We start from the raw sequence: 27,277 nt of genomic DNA, 5'->3' as shown, positions 1-27,277 counted from the left end.
ATCCACTGAAACACAGACAGACCCAAGTTGCTCTCAAAGTTCTCTGGCTTCATCAAAAAATATGTTGAATGAAAATCGGACAGAGAACTCTGACTTCAGCACCCCCTTGTACAGCATCCCCATGTACTGATAGTGTGCCGCGTTGACCGCCCTTTGAGTTGCTTGAAGTAGCGGAACTTTCCACTTTGAATATCCCGCAAGTAGACGTCTCGCTTGGCAGGGAATGCCTTACGTGCATGGAACAGATCCATCACTGTCTGGCCTGCACCCTGCAGGCACAGGTTGAGCTCATTGAGGTGACCTGTTATGTCAGTGAGAAACATCATCCAGTTTTACAAGCCAATCCTCAAGCTCTGGGTAGTTTTGGCCCTTTTTGTAGCCAGAAAGGCTTCAACTGTATTCAAACACTCCACGAACCGTTCCAGAACCTTCCTTCCACTTAATCACCTGACACTGCAGTGGAGAGGAAAGTCTTTGTGGATTTGTTCAAGCTCTTCCAGCAGTGACTGACACTGTGACATATGAGCGAGCAACAAGGGAATTGACCATTTTAATTACAGTAGCCATTACAGTACCTAAATCGGAATTTGAATTCTTGGAACACAGATTCTCTTGGTGAATGATAGTGAAATTTAACCACGGGGTGGCCAATCATATCTTCAATCATCTTTACAAATCCTGTTTCCCCACCATAGCGGGGTAGTTGTAATAATGAATATGTTCTTAATATTGACACCTCCTCAAAATGACCCGTGAAGGCTTTTTTTGCTATAGCTTCCCCTTTAGTGTTACCATGTATGGGTTTTAGACAAAGCAGCTACTTGCGTACCTGCTCTGTCACGGTATCTTGCAACAATTACCAGATGTGGAATGTCATTCACATCCACACTCTCATCAAGAGCCACGCTAAACACAGGTGCATCTTTTAACTCTACAGTTTGCAACTCCTTTACCTTTTCAGCTATTTTGAGAACATGCCTTTCAACAGTTCTGGCAGACACGTGCATGTCTTATCTTTGAGAAGATTGTGTCTGTTAGGCAATCCTTCAAATAAAGCCTGTCAACTACTGAGGAAAGCCTCCTTGATATATTCCCCATCAATAAATGGTTCCTTGTTTAGCAATGCACTGCACAATTTTTTAAAATATATTTTTTACTGTTAACACAGTGCCTTGCTTTTCTTACCTGGGTACGGACCTCTTCCTTCTGCCTGGTCCGCATGTCTCGTTTCAAAATGCAATGTGCACTTGATGTCTGACAAACAGCATTTTTACAACAGAGAGCAAACAGCCTGGCCCTGAAGTAAAAGGAATCAAAGGCAATAAATGAGCGGACGTTTGCCTTATTTTTCTTTGCTGATGACATTTTGTGCCCTGAACATAAAAAATAAAATAATAATTAAGGTTTTCTAGCTGTTAGCCATGTGAAAACTATTCTCATCTTCAGTGCCGCCTATATCATTTAATTATTTGTATTATTTTTTGGGGGGGTGGGATGGGGTGACTTGCCAAGCATTGGCGTGCCAAGGCAAATTCCCTCGTGTGCCTTATGTTGCTGACCACTGGTCTACAGGAACAGCCAACATGCTAGTTGTTCCCATGACTGTAAGTCAACATGAACTGTTCCCATAGACTTCCAGTCATTGCGCTAACCCTAGTTAGCAATTGCTTTAACACTAGTTGGCAACTTAGAACTGTAAAAATACATTGTATCCATGAGTTAATCTGACTCTGGGTAAATCGAAAAAAGGGACCGAAATACCAAAATCTCACACTGTCCCTTTTAAAGGGTGTCTTGGTAGAAAATGTACAAAAAATGTAAATATATTTTTTGGGGGATGTTGACGATGACTTAGTGGCCTTTATGAAGGAAATATCATGTTAGAATACATGATCAAACCCTCATGTTCCAATACTTGTGGATTGGATTTCCAGTCATATTGTCTATCTTTGCCAGGCAGGACTGGTGTTGTCCCTGTGTTCAGGAGGATGCAACATACTGGACTTTGCAGATCGAAATGCCATGAATAGATAATCAGACATGATTCAGTATTTTACATGTCAAAGAAAGGCATGTCTGTCTATTCTAATCAATATATTTATATTTGAGTTGTGCCAGACTGAGCACTAGCCAGTGCCCAGGCTTCCAGCTGGGTGGAAAGGACCGAGAGAGTAAACAATACTCATCATTATGGCTCATGGCCTTATGTGTTCTCTGGAGCTGTGGCTAGCCTTTGTTGGCTCATACAGGGTCAGTGTGTGTGGTTATAAACCAGATTGTACGGTCCAGCTGGAGGGAGAATAAAAGTTATGGAGCTAGACATTCTATGAAGTTTAAGCTATGATAAAGTTATGTCTTCTGTAGGCTGTTTATTGAAATTATATTTGTCTGCAGTTTGGCTTTATGTTTGAGGAAGTTTATTTTGATTTGCGAAGTGGTTGAGCAGGTCTCATCCAGACGTTCTGTGCTGGTCTGGAACAGAATCGTAAAGGGGTCATTCCGTGTCATTTCAGCAGAAATCGTTTCTGTAGTTAGAAACATAAGATTAGCATTCCTGAAATATGAAATATAATTTGATCTCTGAGAAATTAAGCTAATTGATTACACCTAAATTGGCCATTTTAAATTCATAGGGTTCATATAACCTTCAGTAAATATATAGCACCTAACATCTGATTTCGGCCATAATTGCGAAGAACCCAATAAAATGGTAAAAAGCCAACATCACCCCACCCAAATAACCAGTATACTGGATCAGCTCTCTGTCTAACAAGTAGTATAGAGCTGCTGCTTGGAGTATTGCTTCTTCAACCTTTAACGCATTCCCTTTGAATCTGGTGATGGTTTTTGTCCTCTGTTCAGAGAGATTTGACATTGAAGTCGCTTGTAATTTTTAAAGTAGTCAAAGTACCAAGTTTTGCCCACTAGATGCCACTTTTCCTGCTACTGCCACCACACCCTTTTATTCATTTTAATGGTGTCTTGTGTTTTATTACAGTAATCCCAAAAAAGGCCCAAACACACACTGTGTAGTGTTTCGCAATGATGTTGGGTTTAATGGAAAATATCACTAACCACAGTACGTATAGAGACGTTTTCTAATAATTTTATTGAAAAACACATTTATTGAAAAACACATTATTAGGGCTGTCACTTTTTTTGTCACTAGTCCATTTCTCTGTCAAAGTTTTGTGCTTGTAGGAAAATACTTTCACCATACGGATAGCCCTCTCAGAGCTGCCATTTTTTGGGGGGACTATTCAATGAGACTTGGGTTGACGCATTAGGTTGCTAAGAGAAATACAAACTGAATTGAGTCCTTGGAGGACTGGTTTGACCACACAATCTATTTTCATCATGAGCAAAAGCTGTTGGTTTTCTACCCAAAGTTGCAAAGAAAATTATGTGATCCATTGAATAAACATGTAAAAATGTATAAAAGGGTGTGGTGGCAGTAGCAGGGACAGCGGCATCGGTGGGCAAAACTTGGTACTTTCAGACTAATTTATGGTAAAAACTGCAAGTGACTTCAATGGCTAATTTCTCTGAACAAGAGACAAAAAATCATCACCAGATTCAAAGGAATGCATTACAAAGGTTGAAAAAGCAATACTCCAAGCAGCAGCTCCATTGCAGGCGGGAGGTAGCCTAGTGGTTAGAGCGTTGGACTAGTAACAGAAAGGTTGCAAGATCAAATCCCCGAGCTGACAAGGTAAATATCTGTCGTTCTGCCCCAGAACAAGGCAGTTAACCCACTGCTCCTAGGCCGTCATTGAAAATAAGAATTTGTTCTTAACTGACTAGTTAAAGGTAAAATAAAAATACTACTTTATCTTGACATCTAGCCACTTAGCTCTATCAAGTTAGCAAACCAAATGCATAGCTGGATCCCTGAGCTGGATAGAAATACCCCGGTATATGGTATTTTTCACCCTGGCCTAACTCACTGTAGCATGCATATCAATACACACAGCTATCTAGGTCAAATAGGGGAGAGGCGTTGTGCAGTTAATGTTGGCTTTATCCGTTTTTTTAAACCAGGTTTGCTTTTCATTTGAGCAATATGAGATGGAACAGATATAATGCTGTATACTTTCTTGAATTTGTTCTGGATTTGGAGACTGTGAAAAGACCCCTGGTGGCATGTCTGGTGGGGTAAGAGTGTGTGTCAGGACTGTGTGTAAATTGACTATGCAAACATTTTTGGATTTTCAACACAATGTTTCTTATAAAAAGAACCAATGCAGTCAGTCAATCCTATACAAAATAATGTTTCAGGAATGCCATTCTTATATTTCTAACTACAGGAACTATCTGAGAGGGTGGGTGTAAATCCTCTTACTTGTGTTTTTCGAGGTGGAATGACTTGAAGAGTGAGCGCGAAAGGGATGAAAGACCTCCGGCTTCCTGGCCAACCAATCCCATGTTTACTTAAGGAAATCCTTTCCTCTCTTGTCTGAAACTCAGAAAGACATGTTGTCTTTGCTGTATGGTGCCCAGAGTTCAAATACTACAACACCATGTGCACCACCATCACTTTAGGCCTACATGTCTAGAATAAGACCCAACTAGAAATGATGTACGACTCATTTCCAGAATATGTGGTTTTGTAGAATAATTGACAAGTTTTCCTCTGGTCAGGTTTTATGGCAGTAGGAAAAGCAGGCAGCAAGTTCAGTATGTCACACATTTCCATTACATACAGTGCATTCAGAAAGTATTCATATCCCTTGACCTTTCCCACATTTTGTTACGTTGCAGCCTTATTCTAAAATTGACTAAATAAAAAAAGTCCTCATCAATCTACACACAATACCGCATAATGACTAAGTGAAAACAGGTTTTTAGAAAATGTTGCAAATGTATTACAAATAAACAGATACCTTATTTACATGTATTCAGACCCTCTACTATGTGACTTGAAATTGAGCTCAGGTGCATCCTGTTCCATTGATCATCCTTGAGATGTTTCTACTACTTGATTGGAGTCTACCTGTGTTAAAATCAATTGATTAGATATGGTTCGGAAAGGCACACCTGTCTATATAAGGTCCCACAGTTGACAGTGCATGTCAGAGCAAAAACCAAGCCATGAGGTCAAAGGAATTGTCCGTAGACCTCCGAGACAGGATAGTGTTGAGGCACAGATCTGGGGAAGGGTACCAACATTTCTGCAGCATTGCCAGGAACACAGTGGCCTCGATCGTTCTTAAATGGAGGAAGTTTGGAACCACCAAGACACTTCCTAGAGCTGGCTGCCTGGCCAAACTGCAGAGAAGGGCCTTGGTCAGGGAGGTGACCAAGAACCTGATAGTCACTCTGACCGAGCACCAGAGTTAATCTGTGGAGATGGGGGATCCTTCCAGAAGGACAACCATCTCTGCAGCACTCCACCAATCAGGTGTTTATGGTAGAGAGGCCAAACGGAAGCCACTCCTCAGTAAATGGCACATGACAGCCCACTTGGAGTTTGCCAAAAGGCACCGAAACAATTCTCAGACCATGAGAAACGAGATTCTCTGGTCTGAAACCAAGATTGAACTCTTTGGCCTGCATGCCAAACGCCGTGTCTGGAGGAAACCTGGCACCATCCCTACAGTGAAGCATGGTGGTGGCAGTATCATGCTGTGGGGATGTTTTTCTGCGGCAAGGACTGGGAGACTCGTCAGGATCGAGGGAAAGATGAACGGAGCAAAGTACAGAGATCCTTGATGAAAACCTTCTACACAGTGCTCAGGACCTCAGACGTGAGCGAAGGTTCACCATCCAAAAGGACAACGACCCTAAGTAAACAGCCAAGACAATGCAGGAGTGGCTTCGGGAGCAGTGACTTCTCTGAATGTCCTTGAGTGAAGCAGCCAGAGCCCGGACTCGAACCCGATCGACCATCTCTGGAGAGACCAGAAAATAGCTGTGCAGCGACGCTCCCCATCCATCCTGACAGAGCTTGAGAGGATCTCCAGAGAACAATGGGAGAAACTCCCCAAATACAGATGTGCCGAGCTTGTAGGGTCATACCCAATACGACTGCAGGCTGTAATCGCTGCCAAAGATGCTTCATCAAAGTAATGAGTAAAAGGTCTGAAATTGTGTTTAAGTTTTGCAGTTTTGTTTTTGCTTTGTTCTTATGGGGTATTGTGTATTGATTGTTACATTACTGCCTTATTCTATACACAATTTGGAAAAAGTAAAGGGTTCTGAATACTTTCCAAATGCACTGTATGAACTTCAGTCTTCTCCCAATCTAATCTAGGCCTAAATGTTTTCATATATCAGCATCAGGCTTTTATTTTATTTACACATAACAAAAATATAAACGCTCTGGTTTCATGAGCTGATGTAAAAGATCCCAGAAATGTTCAATATGCGCAAAAAACTTTTTTTCTATTAAATGTTGTGCACATTTGTTTGCATAACTGTTAGTGAGCAGTTCTCCTTTGCCAAGATAATCCATTCACCTGACAGGTGTGGCATATCAAGAAGATGATTAAACAGCATGATCATTACACAGGTGCACCTTGTGCTGGAGACAATTAAAGGCCATTGTAAAATGTGCAGTTTTGTCATACAACACACACAATGCCACATTTGTCTCAAGTTGAGGGAATGTGAAATTGGCATACAGACTGCAGGAATGTCAATCACAGCTGTTGCCAGAGAATGTAATGTTCATTTCTCAACCATAAGCCCCCTTGTTTTATAGAATTTCGAAGTACGTGCAACCAGCCTCACAACCGCAGAGCACGTGTATGGTGTCGTGTGGGTAAGCGGTTTGCAGATGTCAAAGTTGTGAACAGAATACCCCAGGGTGGCGGTGGTGTTATGGTACGGGCAGGCATAAGCTACGGACAACATACACAATTGCATTTTATCAATGGCAATTTGAATGCACAGCGATACGGTGATGAGATCCTGGCCCATTGTCATGTCATTCATCCACCACCTTCAACTTATGTTTCAGAATTATAATGCACGGCCCCATGTCTCAAGGTTCTGTACACAAAAATGATTGGAAGCTGAAAATCTCCCAGTTCCATGGCCTGCATACTCACCCGACATGTCACCAATTGAGCATGTTTGGGATGCTCTGGATCGTTGTGTTCCAGTTCCCGCCAATATCCAGTAACTTTGCACAGCCGTTGAAGAGGAGTGGGACAACATTCCACTGGCCACAATCAACAGCCTGATCAACTCTATGCGAGGATGTCACACTATATGAGGCAACTGGTCACACCAGATACTGGCTGGTTTTCTGATCCACGCCCCTACTTTAAAAAAAAGTTATCTGTGACCAACAGATGCATATCTGTATTATTTTCCATAGATTAAGGCCCCTATGAATTTCAATTGACAGATTTCTTATATATGAACTGTAACTCAGTAAAATATTTTTATTTTTGTTCAATATTTTTGAGTGCTTAGGCCTAGGCTATTCCTTTGTTTTCCTTCTGATCTCAATCGGATGAATATTAAACCGAGGATTGGATTTTTTTTTCTGAACAATGGCTTTTGTTGTTGCTCAATCTAAAACATTAGGAGAGGTCTGTCTGGATGGCCAATGCTGAGTGCAGTGGTCTTGTAGGAATAACCCTTTGGCTGCATTTAGACAGGCAGCCCAATTCTGATATTCTTTCCACCTAATTGGTATTGATCACAGATTCTTTTCACCTCAGATATTTTTGAGAGCTGATCTGATTGGTTAAAATACCAATTTAGTGAAAAATATATCAGATCAGAATTGGGCTACCTGTCTAAATGAGTCTTGCACGCTAAGCACACATTGTAAGAGTTTCCATCCTGTGGCTTTTGGTCACTAAGCGGTTTATTCCTTGTTCAGTGATTATTCCAAGTGGAGTGTAGGGCGACTATATTGAATGAATGGTTTTGCGCGATATTCCAGATGCCTTTATCACAAGAATCGTTTTTATGAGCATTTCTGTCCGGCTTGCTCTCATGTTGTCTTTTTGGTTTCGTCTCCTATCCTCCTAGTGTGCTGTTTGCACCTTCCCATTTACACCAGAGATCTGTATATTATAGCAAGATGCTCATGTCTCCACCGTAACAATGGGAGTCATTGTCCCAAAGGTGGGAAAAGGCAAGCAAGAAGTTCAGGTCCAAAATAAGCAAATAGAAACGTATTGGGCTTTTCTTAGCGAGCGTGAAACCTCTCACTTCACCTCTTCCTCTCTGTTTGCACACACACCATGCCCATCGCCCTGCCACTCACACAACAAAGATGAGAGATCACTACTTCTTCTCTGAAAAGTGGTTTCAACTTGCTATTAGCATTTGAGGGTTGGTCCAACAGAATCGGTCATACTGTGCATTTAGAAAGTATTCAGACCCCTTTAACTTTCCCACATCTTGTTACTTTACAGCCTAATTCTAAACTGGATTAAATCATTTCCCCCCTCAACCTTCACACAATACCCAATAATGACAAAGCAAAAACAGGTTTTTAGAAATGTTTGCAAGTTTATTAAAAATAAACAGAACATTTACATAAATATTCAGACCCTTCACTCAGTACTTTGTTGATGCACATTTGGCAGCAATTACAGCCTTGAGTCTAATTGGGTATGACACCCAAGCTTGGCACACCTGTATGTATGCCACCTGTATGCCACCATTCTTCTATGCAGATCCTCTCAAGCTCTGTCAGAACGCCGCAGCCCGTCTGGTGTTCAACCTTCCCAAGTTCTCTCACGTCACCCCGCTCCTCCGCTCTCTCCACTGGCTTCCAGTTGAAGCTCGCATCCGCTACAAGACCATGGTGCTTGCCTACGGAGCTGTGAGGGGAACGGCACCTCAGTACCTCCAGGCTCTGATCAGGCCCTACACCCAATCAAGGGCACTGCGTTCATCCACCTCTGGCCTGCTCGCCTCCCTACCACTGAGGAAGTACAGTTCTCGCTCAGCCCAGTCAAAACTGTTCGCTGCTCTGGCCCCCCAATGGTGGACCAAACTCCCTCACGACGCCAGGACAGCGGAGTCAATCACCACCTTCCGGAGACACCTGAAACCCCACCTCTTTAAGGAATACCTAGGATAGGATAAAGTAATCCTTTTCACCCCCCTTAAAATATTTAGATGCACTATTGTAAAGTGTCTGTTCCACTGGATGTCATAAGGTGAATGCACCAATTTGTAAGTCGCTCTGGATAAGAGCGTCTGCTAAATGACTTAAATGTTAAATGCTGTCAGGTTGGATGGGGAGTGTCGCTACACAGCTATTTTCAGGTCTCCAGAGATGTTAGATCGGGTTCAAGTCCGGGTTCTGGCTAGGCCACTCAAGGACATTAAGACTTGTACCAAAGCCACTCCTGCAATGTCTTGGCTGTTTGCTTTGGGTCATTGTCCTGTTGGACCCCAGTCTGTGGTCCTGAGCACTCTGGAGCAGGTTTTCATCAAGGATCTCTGTACTTTTCTCCGTTCATCTTTGCCTCGATCCTGACTAGTCTCCCAGTCCCTACCGCTGAAAAACATCCCCACAGCATGATGCTGCCACCACCATGCTTCACTGTAAGCATGGTGCCAGGTTTCCTCCAGACGTGACGCTTGGCATTCAGGCCAAAAAGTTCAATCTCGGTTTCATCAGACCAGAGAATCTTGTTTCTCATGGTCTGAGAGACCTTTCAGGTGCCCTTTGGCAAACTCCAAGCAGGCTGTCGTGACATACTGAGGAGTGGCTTCCGTCTGGCCACTCTACCATAAAGACCTGATTGGTGGAGTGGTGCAGAGATGGTTGTCCTTCTGGAAGGTTCTCCCATCTCCACAGAGGAGCTCTGTCAGTAACCATCCTCCCTGACCAAGGCCTTTCAAACCGATTGCTCAGTTTGGCCAGGCGGCCAGCTCTAGAAAGAGTCTTGGTGGTTCCAAACTTCTTCCATTAAATTTTTGCTGTGAAAAATCTCAAGGTTGATCAACAGAAACAGGATTCACTTAACCTCAATTTCGAATCTCATTGCAAAGGGTCTGAATAGTTATATAAATATGTTTTTTAAATTCTAAAAACCTGTTTTTGCATTCTGATTATGGGATATTGTGTGTAGATTGAGGAAAAAATATAATTTGATACATTTTAGAATAAGGCTGCAACATAACAAAATGTGGTAAAATGGAAGGGGTCTGGATACTTTCCAAATGCACTGTGGACACCGAAACACACAGACATTATTTTACTGTAGTAGAGGAGAAGTGATCTTTTCTAATGATACCCTTTTTATGTTTCAACTGCACAAATGATGTGCAGAGCAGACACTGCTAAAATGTGAATATCAATGAACAATGATTCTGGAAAATGAATGTTCAGTTTGTTGCGTCACGTTCTGCTTGGAGCATTTTAGCCATAGACTGTTATACTAGCTGTCTAGTCTGTTTTATAAATGTGCAATAAGCATGATACATTTATATAAGGATTTTTGCAACTCGTTCTCATTCTGGGAAATATACACTGAGTATACCAAACATTAGGAACTTAATGTTCTTAATGTTTTGTGCACTCAAAGGTAGCCCTCTTGATTCCAACATCTGAACAATGTGGACAGGGTCATAGGTGACATAACAGCACTATGAAACACAGGCAATTCCATCTTGCTAATGATCCACTTGACTATTGATAGTTTTTCTTGCTGGCATGTCGGTTACGCTGCGTGCATGATGATCGTTATACTGTCTGAATGAGCACGTTTATATAACACTAGGGCTGTTATGGAATTTTGGGTAATGATTAATTGTCATAGAAATGTTATTTATAAATATAAAAATAAATGTTTTACTTGAAATGCATCTTTGAAAATTGGATGTGACATACAGTACCTAATGAATACAACCAGCCTTGGTGGCGACCCTGTTGAAAAATGAATGATTTTCACCTGGAACTTCTGACCAAAGTGTTATTCTGCATGTAAAATGATTACCAACTTTACCCACTTCATGTGTTTATAATACATTAAAAAATGAAATGCTGTTAGATAAACTATGTTTACTTAAATATGAAGTTGAATCCCCTTTCTCCTGAAATGAATGACAGTGTGACCATTATGGTTTTTGTTTGGTTTGTTCACGGTTGTTATCCATAATTGTCAGCTACAAGATTTATACGATAATTGTGCCATCCCTAGGTAACACTCCACTCCATTGTAGTCATATAGTAAGACTTGAACCACAACTGTTTGTCTTGTTCTCTTGCTTGTTTGTGTAAAATAGCCTACAACTTTGCTTGCGAACAAAGTGAGGGACTAAAATGTGCACTTGTAGACTTCCTTATGCAATAGTAGTGGCAGTTCCACTACTAACCTTAATTGGATCCATGCAGTACGAGCAGTCAGAGGTCTTCCAGGCTTCTTCCTCTCCAGAGTCAGGCCAATGGTGTCAATGTCATGCTGTTTTAACCGGAGATGCTGCTGCCTGCTCTCTCCGACTTCACTACAGCCCTTGATACGTGCTAGTTGGCAGCCTCACTGATGAACAGAGAGATTATTTCCATCTGTTGAGGATTGTTATCTTTCCCACTGTCTTACCCCTCTTTGTTGCTAGCAATATCATTGTAGGAAATTATCTATATTTTATTTTAACCTCTGACAAACATTTGATTCCACTGCCTGCCTAGCTATGTCTGGGTGTTTACACGGAACAAGACCAGGCCAGAATGCTAGAAAAGTAGGATTTGCAAAGATGTCTAGTGGTGCTAACAAGTACTGGATTGGCAGCTAGGTCATATTATGCTTCACTAATGGTCATACTGACAACCTGGCCAATCCATGCCAAGCTCTCAGCTCATCTGACTGGAAATGACACACCCAGACTCAGGAGCAGCCCAGCCATAGGGTGCAAGCTTAACAGGTTTCTCTGTACCGTTCCCTGTTATCAGGTCAGCGCTCTTAGCGTTTATCTCTTACTTCCGCACATTGTCTCTACAACAAAGCTTCCAAACTGCAAAAATGGAACCCAATCAAGCAAATGTCGGGGGAAAATACAAAAGTTTGTTCCCTTCCAATCTGATGGGTCCCAGAGAACCGTTCAGAATTGAAACCTGCTCGTCTTCACATTTCTAATTCGGTGTATGTTTATTATTTTGCGTACCAAAAACTTGATCAGGTTCACCTGACAAAGTTGGTCACTGAGACCCCCAAACAAGCTAGTTGTGGTTCGATTTGACAATGCATAATGGCCTTAAAAAAATTAACTTACCTTGTATATAACACACAAACGGACCTTAAACGGAGATGTGATCCCATTGATTGAATGGACCCATGAAATCTCTCCTATCATGTTTGTACTTTTTTGTGAGTGAGCCCACCATGCAGTATTTTGTCTACAGTCAACAAAACCCATACACTTTATAACCCTCTCTCCAGGTTATGCAATGGTCTCAGCGGCCCGTCCAGATCTCCAGGTGGTTCTGTCCCTCTCTCTCGTACCACGGCCGCTGCTTTCCTCCCTCTGCTCTGCCTCTGAGGTTGCTGAGGCGCCTCCTGTGATTTCCCTCCTGGCCAGTGCTCCCTAAAAGAGGCCAAGATTGCCAAGATCTGCCCCGTAGCGAGCATGACGGCCACCACGCGTGGCTCTCCTGTTGGGGGAAACGACAACCAGGCAGGCCAGGCGCCCGACGCTCAGAGTCAGAGCCAGCCCCCGCTGCCACAGAACCAGGTCAGAAGCCTCTCTGTCCCATCCTCTTCTTTAATTTCTGACCTTCACCTCAACATCCTGTTTTTGACTTGTGCTCTCTTCTAGTCCTCTTTCTCTTTTCTATCTCTACTCTGCCCTGTCCTCTTCTAGTCCTCTTTCCCTTTTCTACCTCTACTCTGCCCCATCCTCTCACTTCTCTATCCTCTCACTTCTTCATGTCTCAACATCCTCTTCTATCTCTCGCCTTTCACTCTCCCCTCTTCACCTTTCCTCTCTGCTGTTCGTTGCCCCCATCCTCTCCTCCTGCTCCTCTTTGTGCTAAAGCACATAGCATGACATGAACGTCCTCCTCGTGCCCTGTGGGGCATAAAGCTGTTCTGATTCATTTAACGGTAACTATAAATCAAACCTGTATTGGCCTTTGAAACCATAACACAAGTTGTGTGTTTGATGGATGCTGTTTTGGTGTATTGTTTAGACTTGAGTGTTGTTCTGTTACAAATACTGCACCAGTGGCCCACATTGTTACAGCAGCAGCACAGCGATGCATCTAATTGAATCAAACTGTGGGGGGTGACAGTCAGTGCTCACACCTAGGCACACAGAGGGAGAGAGAAAGAAGGCAGGGAGACTTGGAAGGAGGAGGTAGGAATCCTACGAACACAAACCCCAGAGTAATAAAGACAGAGTGTGTGTGCTAGGGACAGAGTGTGTGGGCTAGGGATGAGTAGCACCCAGACTTGAGAGGCAAGCTGGCTATGTAGGTCAACCAAGCAGAAAGAGCCTTCTCCACACACCCCCACATTTCCCAAGTTCTGCAGCTCCGCTACCCGCATCAGACACACACACTTGCTGCTACCACTGCTGCTCATACATATGAACAGTCATTAACATATGTCAGACACACACACACACACACACACACACACACACACACACACAGTTCTTGAAGACATGATGGGAATGAAGATTAATTTATCTGTGGATTTTCACAGCCTTAAGATTCAAGAGTCATGCTGCATTTCTCCTTAACAACTGCATATGCCACATTTATATATTACACACACACACACACACACACACACACACACACAAAAAAAAATCCCATATTTGTTGTAGATTGTTCGAGTACAGTCACGGGTTTTGAGCCCTGGCTGCAACAGGGGCCTCAGATAAGATCTTTCTATCACAGCAGTGCCTCCTTGTGAAATCGTCTCTCAGCTCTTTATGGGCTGGACCTCTTTTTTTAATGCAAATCTCCCAATGTCATGATTTTGATTGAAAGTCTGAGTGACTGGTGCAGATCCCAGGTTAGGACTGAATGATGTGAGCTTGTGTTGAAGAGTGAATGTTGGTGGGAACTGGGAATAGACTGGTTCTGTCCAGATGACTGTCACTAGGCTCTCTGGCTCTCCTGTTATATATTATGAGTCAGTGTTTCCCCTAGTTTCGAGGCGGGTTATTGCGAAATTGAGATTTGGGGAATTTCTGCCCTAAATTCTGTTTTTTGATGGTGTGTTTCAGACGGCGTCCCCTAACTCCACCAATGAGAACTCTCCAGTGAGCCCCCCGGATGAGCAGGGTCAGGGGGATGGCCCCCCCCAGCTGGAGGAGGAGGAGCCTGCCTTCCCTCACACAGACCTGGCCAAGCTGGATGACATGATCAACAGGTACAAACACAACAGGTGTATGTATGTTTGGCATTGAGTTCTGTGGGTGGGTGTGTTAATAGAAGGAGGTGTGTGGTTGTGAGAAGGAATGAGTGTGTATCTGTATTCATGTGGATGTTTTGTTTCCAGACCCCGCTGGGTGGTTCCAGTTCTTCCAAAGGGAGAGTTAGAGGTTCTTCTAGAAGCTGCTATAGAGCTTAGTAAAAAAGGTAAGAATGTTGATTCATTCTATTCCTCAAATCACTCCTCAATACTTTGAACTATGGCAAGCGAGATGGTATAGCAAGCTTGGCTATGTACACATTTGAAATATTATGAATGCACTGTATTTCACCCACAGTGTATGGCGTTTAGACTTGCTTGGCAGCTGACTCACTCTACTTTCGCTTTGTCAATGACTCCACTTAGTTTCTCTTTAGATTGATATTTGACTTGCAGCCCTTCCCAAAAAATCTGTAGTACAGTGGCAGTCGTTGACTTTTAAGATGAGGGAGGGTGATTTTATTTTTTTAGGAGCATGGGCTTACTTCTATTACAGCATGTTGGATGACTGTCATTTATATTCCATTCATGTAAAATTGATAGATTTAGGCTACTACATGATACTAACATTTTCCCTATACCCATTATCACAATAAATTGTGATTTCAATGGGACTTTCTCCATTTTATATTGTTGAATCCATCAAACAAATGATTTTCGTCAAATTCTGCATCTTTTATTATAATTTCTAAACTGTGCCACACAGCATGATATGAGCAAGAAAATCTAGGTCTAGTTAACTGTTGGAATCATGGAAATATGTTTTTTCCAATTCTATAGTTGGAATATAGTGGGCAGCACCTTGAATACATTGTTGTTTGACATGGTAACGAACAAATTAATAAGCCAGTGAGGAATTATTGACAGGGTAGGAACCAAAGCGTTGGTCAATGTTTCCAGGTCACCCTAATTAGACATTACATTACATGTTTTCTTACTTCATGTAGCTAGCTAGCCAACATATTCATTCTTCACCTCTTCCTCTCTGATAAGATACCATTGCACAAACATGCTTATCTAGGCCTACGCCAGTACTGGTACCAGGCAGTATTAGCCAACTAGCCATGTTTGCTTTGACTGTTAGCTGGCTTGCTAAATGCGATTTAGCATTAACAAATAATTTTAGCAACACCTAGCTAAGAAAATACAAACTAGCAAACAGTCGTTGGCAGACAGTAAGGTGCACAAACTAATAGTGTAATTATAGAATACTTATGTAATCAGCATGTCAGCAATATTGTTGCGTCCATCTGACCATGCAGAGTGAATGGCAAGAAAGGGCTCGTGACTCCGTGGTTGAACAAATGCTCTCTCCTTGAGTGATGGGGCAGGGCTTTGTGTGGTTAGCAGCAGGAGGAGAGGGAGAGAGATGACTCAAGTAGTAAATGGAGTAAACTATTAAAACTAACATTATACAAGCCAGACTTGAGTATCACATTTAACAAACCAAACATTGAATTACTGTTATTAAAGGTCAAGTCAAAACTTAAACTGGTCCGTGCGATATAGCCGTTGTGTATATAGTCCAATACCTATACCGCCAAGCCCAAACCCATCACACTCTTGCACACTCTTTCCTGTATCTAGCAGATCTAGGTTGTAATCATTAGTCGAACAGTAGCAAACGAGAGATTCTATTGGACAAATTCAGGTATGTTTATCCCGTTTTTGTTCTGTTTGCTTCCGTTTAAGAAAAGCTTTCCAACAGAATTAGCTGAATGAATACACTCCTGATCACACTCAATACAGTTAACTTTCATAGCAGCCACATACAAACGTCATCTTCACTTTGCTCATTGTATAATTACTTCTCGCATTTTCACATTCTCCTCCTCTCAAGTTTTCCCATTGCTTGTGGACTTCAGTGCACAACACACCAGCTGTCTGACAAGGCAAAAAAAACTTCCAAACCATATCATAACCATTAACTGCTGCACATAGTCACGTCAATGGTGATAACGATATAGACTATCATTAATGTGATGACTGTTATTTATTGAATAATTTCCTACTATGTTTAATTGGTACGAGATTAAATTAATCATGTAGGAATTAACTTATTTGGAATTTGGGGCACCACAGGAAAATGTGTGAGTTATTATCTCCTGATTTTAAACTCTAAAGATATATAAATATCTCTTACATCAATAACAGTCAATTATTAATTATTACCTCATCAATCTCGTTCTGAATGTCGCAGACTTCGTAAATCTGCACAAACCCGTGTCTCTGATCATTCCGTACCACACAAATTGATTTGATTATTTACTTACTAATTAGCTAAATGATAACATAAGACACACACACTGTATAGATTATTGATAAGAAACTTAATACGATGACAACAAGTCCGTAGCGGACTAACACTATGACACTTGTTACACAAGATGGAGAGTTAAATAGAGAGCGAGAAAGAGAAGCAACACTTGGATACAGTTGGAAACTATCCTTACAGTAGCCCTAATACCTTGCCCGAACTGGCGCTCTTTTGGCTAAGAGGTAATGTATGTATTTCTGTGTTGAAGGTCTTCGCTGGGTATCTCTTGTTGGGCCCAGGCCTTCGTGGGCACTGTTCCGCTTGGTGAGAAGGGGGCCTGTTCTTTGAATGGCCTCCTTCGTTCGCGGGTGTCTCTGATTGTCCACAAGAGGTCACAATGTCCTTCTTCTTAGTTGTCGGTTTATATTTGAATTCGTTCTGGAAGTGGTCTCCTGAGGACGGCTAATCAGCCGTGTCGATGATCCCAGAGTGGTGATAAAAACAGCAACGATGATTTGAAGAGAATAACCGGATGGTCCTACTTAACCAGTTGGATATAGGGGGCGCTCTTTTAATTTTTGGATGAAAAACGTTCCCGTTTTAAACAAGATATTTTGTCACAAAAAGATGCTCGACTATGCATATAATTGACAGCTTTGGAAAGAAAACACTGACGTTTCCAAAACTGCAAAGATATTGTCTCTGAGGACTATGCATATAATTGACAGCTTTGGAAAGAAAACACTCTGACGTTTCCAAAACTGCAAAGATATTGTCTCTGAGTGCCACAGAACTGATGTTACAGGCGAAACCTTGCGTCCCACTTGGCCAAAAGCCAGGGAAAATGCAGCACGGCAAATTCAAATAAAATTATATAAAAATCTAACTTTCATTAAATCACACACATAAGATACTAAATTAAAGCTACACTCGTTGTGAATCCAGCCAACATGTCAGATTGTAAAAAGGCTTTTCGGCTAAAGCATAAGAAGCTATTATCTGATGATAGCACAACAGTAAACAAAGAGGGTAGCATATTTCAACCCTGCAGGCGCGACAAAACACAGAAATAAAATATAAAACATGCTTTACCTTTGACAAGCTTCTTTTGTTGGCACTCCAATATGTCCCATAAACATCACAGTTGGTCCTTTTGTTCGATTAATTCCGTCCATATATATCAAAATGTCCATTTATTTGGCGTGTTTGATCCAGGAAAAAACAGCTTCCAAATTGCGCAACGTCACTACAAAATATTTCAAATATTGCCTGTAAACTTTGCCAAAACATTTCAAACTACATTTGTAATACAACTTTAGGTATTTTTAAACGTTAATAATTGAAGACTGGTCTATCTGTGTTCAATACAGGAAGACAACAAACCAAGCTACTTTTCAAGTCTTGCGCAACTCTCAACAGTGTTATGCAGTTCCTAGATGGCCTTACTACTTCCATTGCACAAAGGAATAACCTCAACCAAATTCCAAAGACTGGTGACATCCAGTGGAAGCGGTAGGAACTGAAAACAAGTTCCCAAGAAATATTGTTTCCCAATGAGAACTCACCGAACAGACCGAGACCTAAAATAAAAAAATTCTGAACGGTTAGTCCTCAGGGTTTTGCCTGCTACATAAATTATGTTAAACTCACAGACATGATTCAAACAGGTTTAGAAACTTCTGAGTGTTTTCTATCCAAATCTACTAATAATATGCATATCTTATATTCTTGGCATGAGTAGCAGGAAGTTGAAATTGGGCACGCTATTTATCCAAAAGTGAAAATGCTGCCCCCTATACCTTAAGAAGTTGAGGTTCCGTTGTCTTCTTCAACCTAGTGTTGGAGTTTTCGGGTTCGTGACTAATGTGGACAAAGCTGCAGCTTTTGATCCATCTAGTCTGATTATATTAATTCTGAACTGAATCGTTTTATACCCTCAGGTAGAAAGGGGCGTTTACGTGACACGCTCCCTGAGGCATGGCTAGTTACGAAGCAAGGCATCATAATTACTATGATCTTGTTAGGGAACTAAAAACAATCCTATCGTCACAAAAACATTCCCTTTACCCTTGATATTTTCTACACAACATAAATAATGTAAACCTGGTATACACAGTGTTAAAGCTCTTCAAGTTGCAATGTTTTTGTTATAGTGTCTTCATAACTATTTTAATGACAACAAAATAGACATACATTTTCCATATTCCATCTCTCATCATTCCCAACATTCGGATGTTGAAATATGTGGTCCCAGTGTCCATTGTTTGATGTTGAATTTCGGGCGGAAAAAGTCTCACGGTAACAAAGGGATTTGGCTATCTGTCTGCCATTGCCAGTTGATCTGGCACCTTTGATCCTCACCAAGGAGGTAAAGTCATGACACCATATTAGCACACTTCATAGACCACATAATTACTCGAACAGGTTAGTAAACGGGCTAGAATCATGCAGTACAGTATACAGTCAGCAAGCAGTTTAGCAGTTACACCGGAGGGCCCCTGTGGCAATAAATTAATAAAACCAAAAGCTTACCCTGACTTGCTAGCTAACATAATATCCCTCTCTCCAGAGGAGGACGGAAGCGAGCTGTCCTCCGGCTACACCATTGTGCTACCCTATAGACCTTCATTGCAAAACAGTGTCATTGTGCGACCCTATAGACCTCCATTGCAAAACAGTGTGTTCTAATACATTATTTTGTGATGTGAATATATTAAGTATAGTTAAACTATTTACATTTTTGAAATTCACTGAGGAGGATGGTCCTTCCCTTCCTCCTGAGGAGCCTTCACTGATGTGGGAGTACAATATCTCCATGCACCTAATTATTTTCTCTCTGTTTAGGACTTGATGTGAAATGTGAGGCGTGCCAGAGGTTTTTCCGAGATGGCCTGACCATCTCCTTCACCAAGATCCTTACAGACGAGGCCGTCAGCGGGTGGAAGTTTGAGATCCATGTGAGTCTTCTTCTTTATTGGATACAATTTAATCAGGATAATGGTCATTGTTTTTTAAGAAGTCACAGACCCTCTTCCAAAACTTTGAAAACCCTTCCTCCTCCCAGTCCCTTCTTTAGGGTAATCACTAATTTGACATGATTGGATTGGTGAAACCTATCCAGTGGAAATCCTGTTTTTTGACCAATCCAATTGTGTTGAATCCAATTGTGTTAATTGTGATTAACTCAAGAAGGTAAGGATGCATTTCTTTAGAAGTATTCAAACAGGGCCTTGCTAAGGGGAGTGACATCACCAGAAGCACCCTCCTGTTGAGATCCGATTAATTTATTTTCTGTCATCTGTTGAAAGCAAAGCAGGTGGCTTATGTTCCTCTGCCTCAGTCTTGTCGGTCAACACAGTTTGCTATCTGGACTCTTGAGCTGGAGCAAAGAAGGAAAAATGAACGGAGAATCCCAGGGGTGATCAATGCTCTTTTATTGGAGGGGGGGGGGGGCTTTGGTTTGGCTGTTCTGTTTAACTCAGTAACATTGATCCTGAATAGCCGCTCTCAGTAGAGTGTGAGCCACCCACTCTGACAGCCCAGCTCTATCTCTAGCTATGGGCTCAGGTCCCCCCCAATAGTCTCAAATCAGCTCCTATGCCTCACACTTACTTCTTGGGACTTGATTTAGACATGAAAGGATTGACGGAGTACAATATCAAAGGTGGGGCTAATTTCAGATTTGAGAAATGTCAGGGGTAGGGTGGATAAGATATCAACTAGACAATATACACTGCTCAAAAAAATAAAGGGAACACTAAAATAACACATCCTGGATCTGAATAAATTAAATATTCTTAAATACTTTTTTTCTTTACATAGTTGAATGTGCTGACAACAAAATCACACAAAAATTATCAATGGAAATCAAATTTATCAACCCATGTAGGTCTGGAGTTTGAGTCACACAAAATTAAAGTGGAAAACCACACTACAGGCTGATCCAACTTTGATGTAATGTCCTTAAAACAAGTCAAAATGAGGCTCAGTAGTGTGTGTGTGGCCTCCACGTGCCTGTATGACCTCCCTACAACGCCTGGGCATGCTCCTGATGAGGTGGCGGATGGTCTCCTGAGATCTCCTCCCAGACCTGGACTAAAGCATCCGCCAACTCCTGGACAGTCTGTGGTGCAACGTGGCCTTGGTGGATGGAGCGAGACATGATGTTCCAGATGTGCTCAATTGGATTCAGGTCTGGGGAACGGACAGGCCAGTCCATAGCATCAATGCCTTCCTCTTGCAGGAACTGCTGACACATTCCAGCCACATGAGGTCTAGCATTGTCTTGCATTAGGAGGAACCCAGGGCCAACCGCACCAGCATATGGTCTCACAAGGGGTCTGAGGATCTCATCTCGATACCTAATGGCAGTCAGGCTACCTCTGGCGAGCACATGGAGGGCTGTGTGGCCCCCCAAAGAAATGCCACCCCACACCATGACTGACCCACCGCCAAACCGGTCATGCTGGAGGATGTTGCAGGCAGCAGAACGTTCTCCATGGCATCTCCAGACTCTGTCACGTCTGTCACGTGTGCTCAGTGTGAACCTGCTTTAATCTGTGAAGAGCACAGGGCGCCAGTGGCGAATTTGCCAATCTTGGTGTTCTTTGGCAAATGCCAAACGTCCTGCACGGTGTTGGGCTGTAAGCACAACCCCCACCTGTGTACGTCGGGCCCTCATACCACCCTCATGGAGTTGTTTCTGACTGTTTGAGCAGACACATGCACATTTGTGGCCTGCTGGAGGTCATTTTGCAGGGCTCTGGCAGTGCTCCTCCTGCTCCTCCTTGCACAAAGGCGGAGGTAGCGGTGCGCTGCTGGGTTGTTGCCCTCCTATGGCCTCCTCCACATCTCCTGATGTACTGGCCTGTCTCCTGGAAGCACCTCCATGCTCTGGACACTACGCTGACAGACACAGCAAACCTTCTTGCCACAGCTCGCATTGATGTGCCATCCTGGATGAGCTGCACTACCTACCTGAGCCACTTGTGTGGGTTGTAGACTCCGTCTCATGCTACCACTAGAGTGAAAGCACCGCCAGCATTCAAAAGTGACCAAAACATCAGCCAGGAAGCATAGGAACTGAGAAGTGGTCTGTGGTCACCACCTGCAGAACCACTCCTTTATTGGGGTTGTCTTGCTAATTGCCTATAATTTCCACATGTTGTCTATTCCATTTTCACAACAGCATGTGAAATGTATTGTCAATCAGTGTTGCTTCCTAAGTGGACAGTTTGATTTCACAGAAGTGTGATTGACTTGGAGTTACATTGTGTTGTTTAAGTGTTGCCTTTATTTTTTTGAGCAGTGTACATTGTTTCTGGCACTAGTTACTATAGCCACAAAGTTATAATTATGGCTAAACCCTGCCCTTTTCTGTAATCTCTCTTCTTAAAATCTGATTTTTAAACCTAACCACCCTGCTAACCAGGGTTTGGAACCAAAATTATTTCCCATTCGGTTTTGTTCTGAACAGAACCGCAGCGGTCTAAGGCACTGCATCTCAGCGCTAGGGGCGTCACTACAGACCCTGGTTCGATTTTTATTCTGTATCTCATCTGGCCATGATTTGGAGTCCCATAGGGTGGTGCACAATTTGTCTCAGCGCCGTCCGGGTTAGGGTTTGGCCAGGGTAGGCTGTCATTGTAAATAGGAGTTTGTTCTTAACTGGCTTGCCTAGTTAAATAAAATGAAAACATTTGTTTTGTTCTGTTCCGACCAGCATTATAAAGTTCTAAACGGGTTTGAACGGAAAAAAAGTACCTGTTTATATTGTTCCTTTTTAACCCTGTGAAAACAACAGAGTTTTTACATTTAGCTCATTAATTAACTATCAATCACTGCGGATAGAGCTGCTTGCTATGGACCGGACAAGCTAGTTTACATGCTGGGACAGTGTAGGGCGTGAGATCTGGCAGAAGTTTTGCGGGGTTGACATGACATGGAGGCTTGGCTTGAAAAACTGGACATCGTGATATAATGTGCATTTGACTGTTTTTTTAGGATATTAGTAGTAAGCCTATCAATTACATAGTACCAGCTAGATACCTGAGGAGGAGCGGCTAATATGGAGGACATCTGAACGTCTGATAGTTGGCTCATCACCGAGGCTGGCTCAATGCTTTGGACCAGAGCTAGCTAACAAGCTCGTGTGTGTGTGTGCAGCGACAACAGACTTCAAAACACGTCATACCTTTTTTGTTGTTGTTAATAAATCTAATGTGAAACATGATAACTGTAGTGTCCTTAACCTAGAAATCATGCTTTGCATAGGCACCTTAATGTTTTTTATCGGGGGGGGGGGGTGCTTTTACAATAATGGTTATCTTCCGGAACGTTAGAGATCACTTTTGTTCATTTCCTTCCCTCCAAAAAAATAGATCCTGGTTTTCTGTTCCTTAAACCGGTTACAACCCCTGCTGCTAACCTTATGCCTAACCTTAAATTAAGACCAAAGATAATTTTTGTTTTCATTAATTTTTGTGGTGTAACCAATTTTGACTTTGTCTGTGGTAACTAGTGTCAACCAGGCTATGTGGAGCCGTCACCATGTTGCTGACAGCTATCTTTAAATAAATTTTTCTTATTTTTTTTATTGAACCTTTATTTAACTAGGCAAGTCGGTTAAGAAGAAATTCTTATTTACAATGACTGCCCACCTGGCCAAACCTGGATGACGCTGGGCCAATTGTGCGCCGCCACACGGGACTCGCAATCACGGCTGGCTGTGATGCAGCCTGGATTCGAACCAGGGTGTCTTTAGTGACGCCTGAAGCACAGAGATGCAGTGCCTTAGACCGCTATGCCACTCTGATTCCTCCAGGTCTACAAAGACACGAAGGGTTAGGGGCTATAGTAGGGTTTGGGTTTTCTCTGGGCACCAGACTATACTTCAAGGCTTTTTCAAAATGTTCTCTGTGTATCAGAGAACTATTACTGCTTACATTTGTATGTTAAGATTGAAATAGACCTCTTGTGCTGTTAGAGTGCAAATCACCTCACTGAACGTTTTGAAATTATTAAACTAACTGCTGTTGACGCTCTCTCGCTCTCTCTCGCTCTCTCTCCCTATCCAGAGGTGTATCATCAACAACACACACCGGCTGGTGGAGCTGTGTGTGGCCAAGCTTTCTCAGGACTGGTTCCCCTTGCTGGAGCTGATGGCCATGGCCACCAACCCCCACTGCAAGTTCCACATCTACAACGGCACACGGCCCTCTGAGACGGTGCCTGCCGGGGTGCAGCTGGCCGATGACGAGCTCTTCGCCCGCCCCCCTGACCCTCGCTCCCCCAAGGTAGGGTCCGAATTCAAGGTAGCCCCCCCCAAAGATTTCTTATTTCTCACCCAAGTTGTTCTCCCATAGTACTCCTTGAAATGCATCTGATGCATATGCTAAAGGGATGCCCGGCAATGTTTTCTACCGGGTACTTGCAGGATGAAAGACCAGGCGGTTCTACTGTTATGAGCGTCTTGTCTGCTAAATTAACAGAGCAATGCCATTACACAGCCATAGGCTTCTAGAAGAAAGCGCCGCTTCTGAGGTTACTGCCTTTTTAAGCTTGAGTTCCACAATATAATATAACCAGTTGATATTACGGTTTCAATAAATTAATCTTAAATGGCACTTGCTTTTTTTATTGACTGAATTTATATGTGGGGAAATTTATCAATTAGGATTTATCTATAATGGTTATGATAAATTTGCTATTTTTGCGATTTTTTTTGCAAGTACAAATCCAGTGCGGCCCTTGTTCTAAGATTTTTTTTTTTTCTCCATTCAATTACTCCAAATAAATATCACGTGGGTACTGGAACAGTCAAACATTTCAAATGCCCATCTCTGGTTCCAGGGACTGTTACCACTACAACTTACTCCTGTTCGCCAAGATCTTTTTCCTAAATCACCAATAAACACCACTTCACTACATTTGCACACACTGTATTCAGATTTTTCTATTGTGTTATTGACTGTACGTTTGTTTATCCCATGTGTAACTCTGGGTTGTTTGTGTCACACTGATTTGCTTTATCTTGGCCAAGTCGCAGTTGTAAATGAGAACTTTTTCTCAACTGGCCTACCTGGTTAAATAAAGGTGAAATAAAACATAAATTACCTGTAGCCAGGTGGATCAACTAAAATACATAATGAGGATTTTTTAAATAAACTTATGTGCTGGGACTGATATTGGGGATACTGTGTGAATGTTTCTTTTTCTCCCATCTTAATCTCTTCATATCTGCACAATGAGAAATGTCCGAATACATTTTTTGAATTGAGACGAAATAAAATATCCTCTGGATATCTGCGATTGCCATAGGAACAGAGAACAGTCTTTTTAGTCATCTGTTTGCCTGCAATTTATTTTCATGGAACAAATCTACAGAGCAGTATTGTTTGCTCTGGGCTTGCCGCCTTAGGGCCAGTGCACAGAAACAGAGGAGGATCCCTCCGTGCACTGCATAGAAAATGGAAGAGGGATGAAAATACAATAAAAGGATGCACTCGAGTGTTGTGGAGTTTAAATGAGAGTGGGCCATGCCAGGGAGAGTGTGATTTCTTCTATGAAAAGTGCGATGAATGGAGCGTGGGCCGGGGTGGTCAATGTGAACATTGTTGCGGAGGGAAGCCAAGGCGGCAGCTGCCTGTCTGCTGTAGATGGCAGGCAGCCCAATATGAACACTGCTGCAGCCTCTATGGGCATGTGGGTTGAATCAGAAGCCAACCAGTTCTCCTCTGATTTTCTCTTCAATCAACCCAAGCCTTTCTGTGTAATAGCTGCGAGACGAGAGGGATATATTTGTATAGCTCAACAACTTGAGTGAATAGTGGTCGGATGGTGAGTGTCTTTACCATGTGTGTTCTTTTTTGCTCTTTGTTTACAGGGCTGGTTGGTGGATTTAATAAACAAATTTGGCTCGTTAAATGGGTTTCAAACACTGCACGATCGCTTCATAGGTGGCCAAGCACTGAACGTCCAGATCATCGCCGCACTTATCAAGTGAGTTGGCCTGTGAACACACGCTTTAATGCAGGGGTTTTCAAACTGGTCACTGGCCCCTTAGGGCAGGGGGTCTGCAAAATTGGCTTCAAAACTGCACAATCTTCTTATACCTTTCTAGTTGTTAGAGCTGTAGTGAGGTCAACATAGTGAGTCTACCAAATCTATTCATTTTAAAATGTTGATTACTTGCCATTACCATCCACCTGATAATAAGACATTATTTTTGTTGTTGTTGTTGCTGACATATATGGGAGTCCCTGGTTTGCCTGGGTGGGGGTCCCTGGGCAAGAAAAGGTTGAAAACTCCTGCTTTAATAGATTACATTTAATAGCATGTTTCACTACATTTCCAAGTGCTTTCTACACCCGTTGTATTTATTTGGACAGTGAAGCTACATTTGTTCAATGTAGCTCTATACTCCAGTATTTTTTTTATTTGAGAACAATTTATATACGAGGCGTCAGTACATAATGTCACCTTTTACTCAATGGTATTTCCATACATATGCTTTACAGCTTAGAAATGAAAGCACTTTATGTATCTAGCCCCTCACAAATTCACTTTATATGAAACATTCAGACCACTCGACTTTTTCCACATTTTGTTATGTTACAGCCTTATTTAAAAATGGAATCAATTTGAAAAAAAATCCTCAGCAATCTACACACTGTACTCCATAATGAGAAAGTGAAAACAGGTTTTTAGAATATTTTTGTAAATGTATTCAAATTAAATAAGAGACCTTATTTACAAGTATTCAGACCCTTTGCTGGACTCGAAATTGAGCTCAGGATGCACTCCTGTTTACATTGATCATCCTTGAGATGTTTCTACAACTTGATTGGAGTCCACCTGTGTTGAATTAAATTGATTGGACATGATTTGGAAAGGCACACACCTGTCTATATAAGGTCCCACAGTTGACAGTGCATGTCAGAGCAGAAGGAATTGTCCATAGAGCTCATTCTTAAATGGAATAAGACAAGATTGTATAGACTGGGCACAGATCTGGGGAAGGAACCCGATGGTCACTCTGACAGAGCTCTGGCGTTCCTTTGTTGAGATGGCAGAACCTTCCAGAAGGACAACCATCTCTGTAGCCTGTTTGGAATTTGCCAAAAGGCACTTAGACTCTCATGAGAAACAAGATTATCTGGTCTGGTGAAACCAAGATTCAACACTTTGGCCTAAAGTGAAGGTTCACCTTTCGACAGGACAATGACCCTAGGCACACAGCCAAGACAACGCAGTAGAGGCTTCGGTACAAGTCTCTGAATGCCCTTGAGTGGCCCAGCCAGAGCCCGGACTTGAACCCGATCTAACATCTCTGGAGAGACCTGAAAATAGCTGTGTAGCGACGCTCCCCATCCAACCTGACAGAGCTTGAGAAGAATGGGAGGAACTCCCCAAATACAGGTGTGCCAAGCTCGTAGTGTCATACCCAAGAAGACTCGATGATGTAATTGCTGCCAAAGGTGCTTCAACAAAGTACTGAGTAAAGGGTCTTGATACTTATGTAGATGTGATATTTATGTTTTTTTATATTTAATACATTCGCAAAAAAATCTGTTTTTGCTTCGTCATTATGAGGTATTGGGGGTGAAAACGATTTAGTCCATTTTAGAATAAGCACGAAACCTAACAAAATGTGGAAAAAGTCCAGGTCTGAATACTT

The 27,277-nt window shown here is 42.3% G+C and overlaps 1 protein-coding gene across 7 annotated transcripts in view; it reads left to right on the top strand.

Annotated features, from left to right (window-relative positions):
• Nucleotides 1–27,277, top strand: part of usp9 (ubiquitin specific peptidase 9) — an 83,771-nt gene that overhangs the window by 4,134 nt on the left and 52,360 nt on the right. For all 7 annotated transcript variants that reach the window (XM_052522149.1, XM_052522150.1, XM_052522154.1 and 4 more), the window contains exons 2-7: nucleotides 12,360–12,651; nucleotides 14,155–14,300; nucleotides 14,430–14,509; nucleotides 19,444–19,556; nucleotides 23,676–23,894; nucleotides 25,484–25,599. In XM_052522149.1, coding sequence (XP_052378109.1) covers nucleotides 12,547–12,651; nucleotides 14,155–14,300; nucleotides 14,430–14,509; nucleotides 19,444–19,556; nucleotides 23,676–23,894; nucleotides 25,484–25,599 — 779 coding nt within the window. In that variant the 5' untranslated portion in view covers nucleotides 12,360–12,546. The remainder of the gene's footprint in view (nucleotides 1–12,359; nucleotides 12,652–14,154; nucleotides 14,301–14,429; nucleotides 14,510–19,443; nucleotides 19,557–23,675; nucleotides 23,895–25,483; nucleotides 25,600–27,277) is intronic.

This window comes from Oncorhynchus keta, chromosome 7, assembly GCF_023373465.1.
Source record: "Oncorhynchus keta strain PuntledgeMale-10-30-2019 chromosome 7, Oket_V2, whole genome shotgun sequence".
NCBI classification, from domain to species: domain Eukaryota; kingdom Metazoa; phylum Chordata; class Actinopteri; order Salmoniformes; family Salmonidae; genus Oncorhynchus; species Oncorhynchus keta.
Note: the sequence above shows the minus strand (reverse complement) of the source record. Positions and strands in the feature narration are given on the sequence as shown.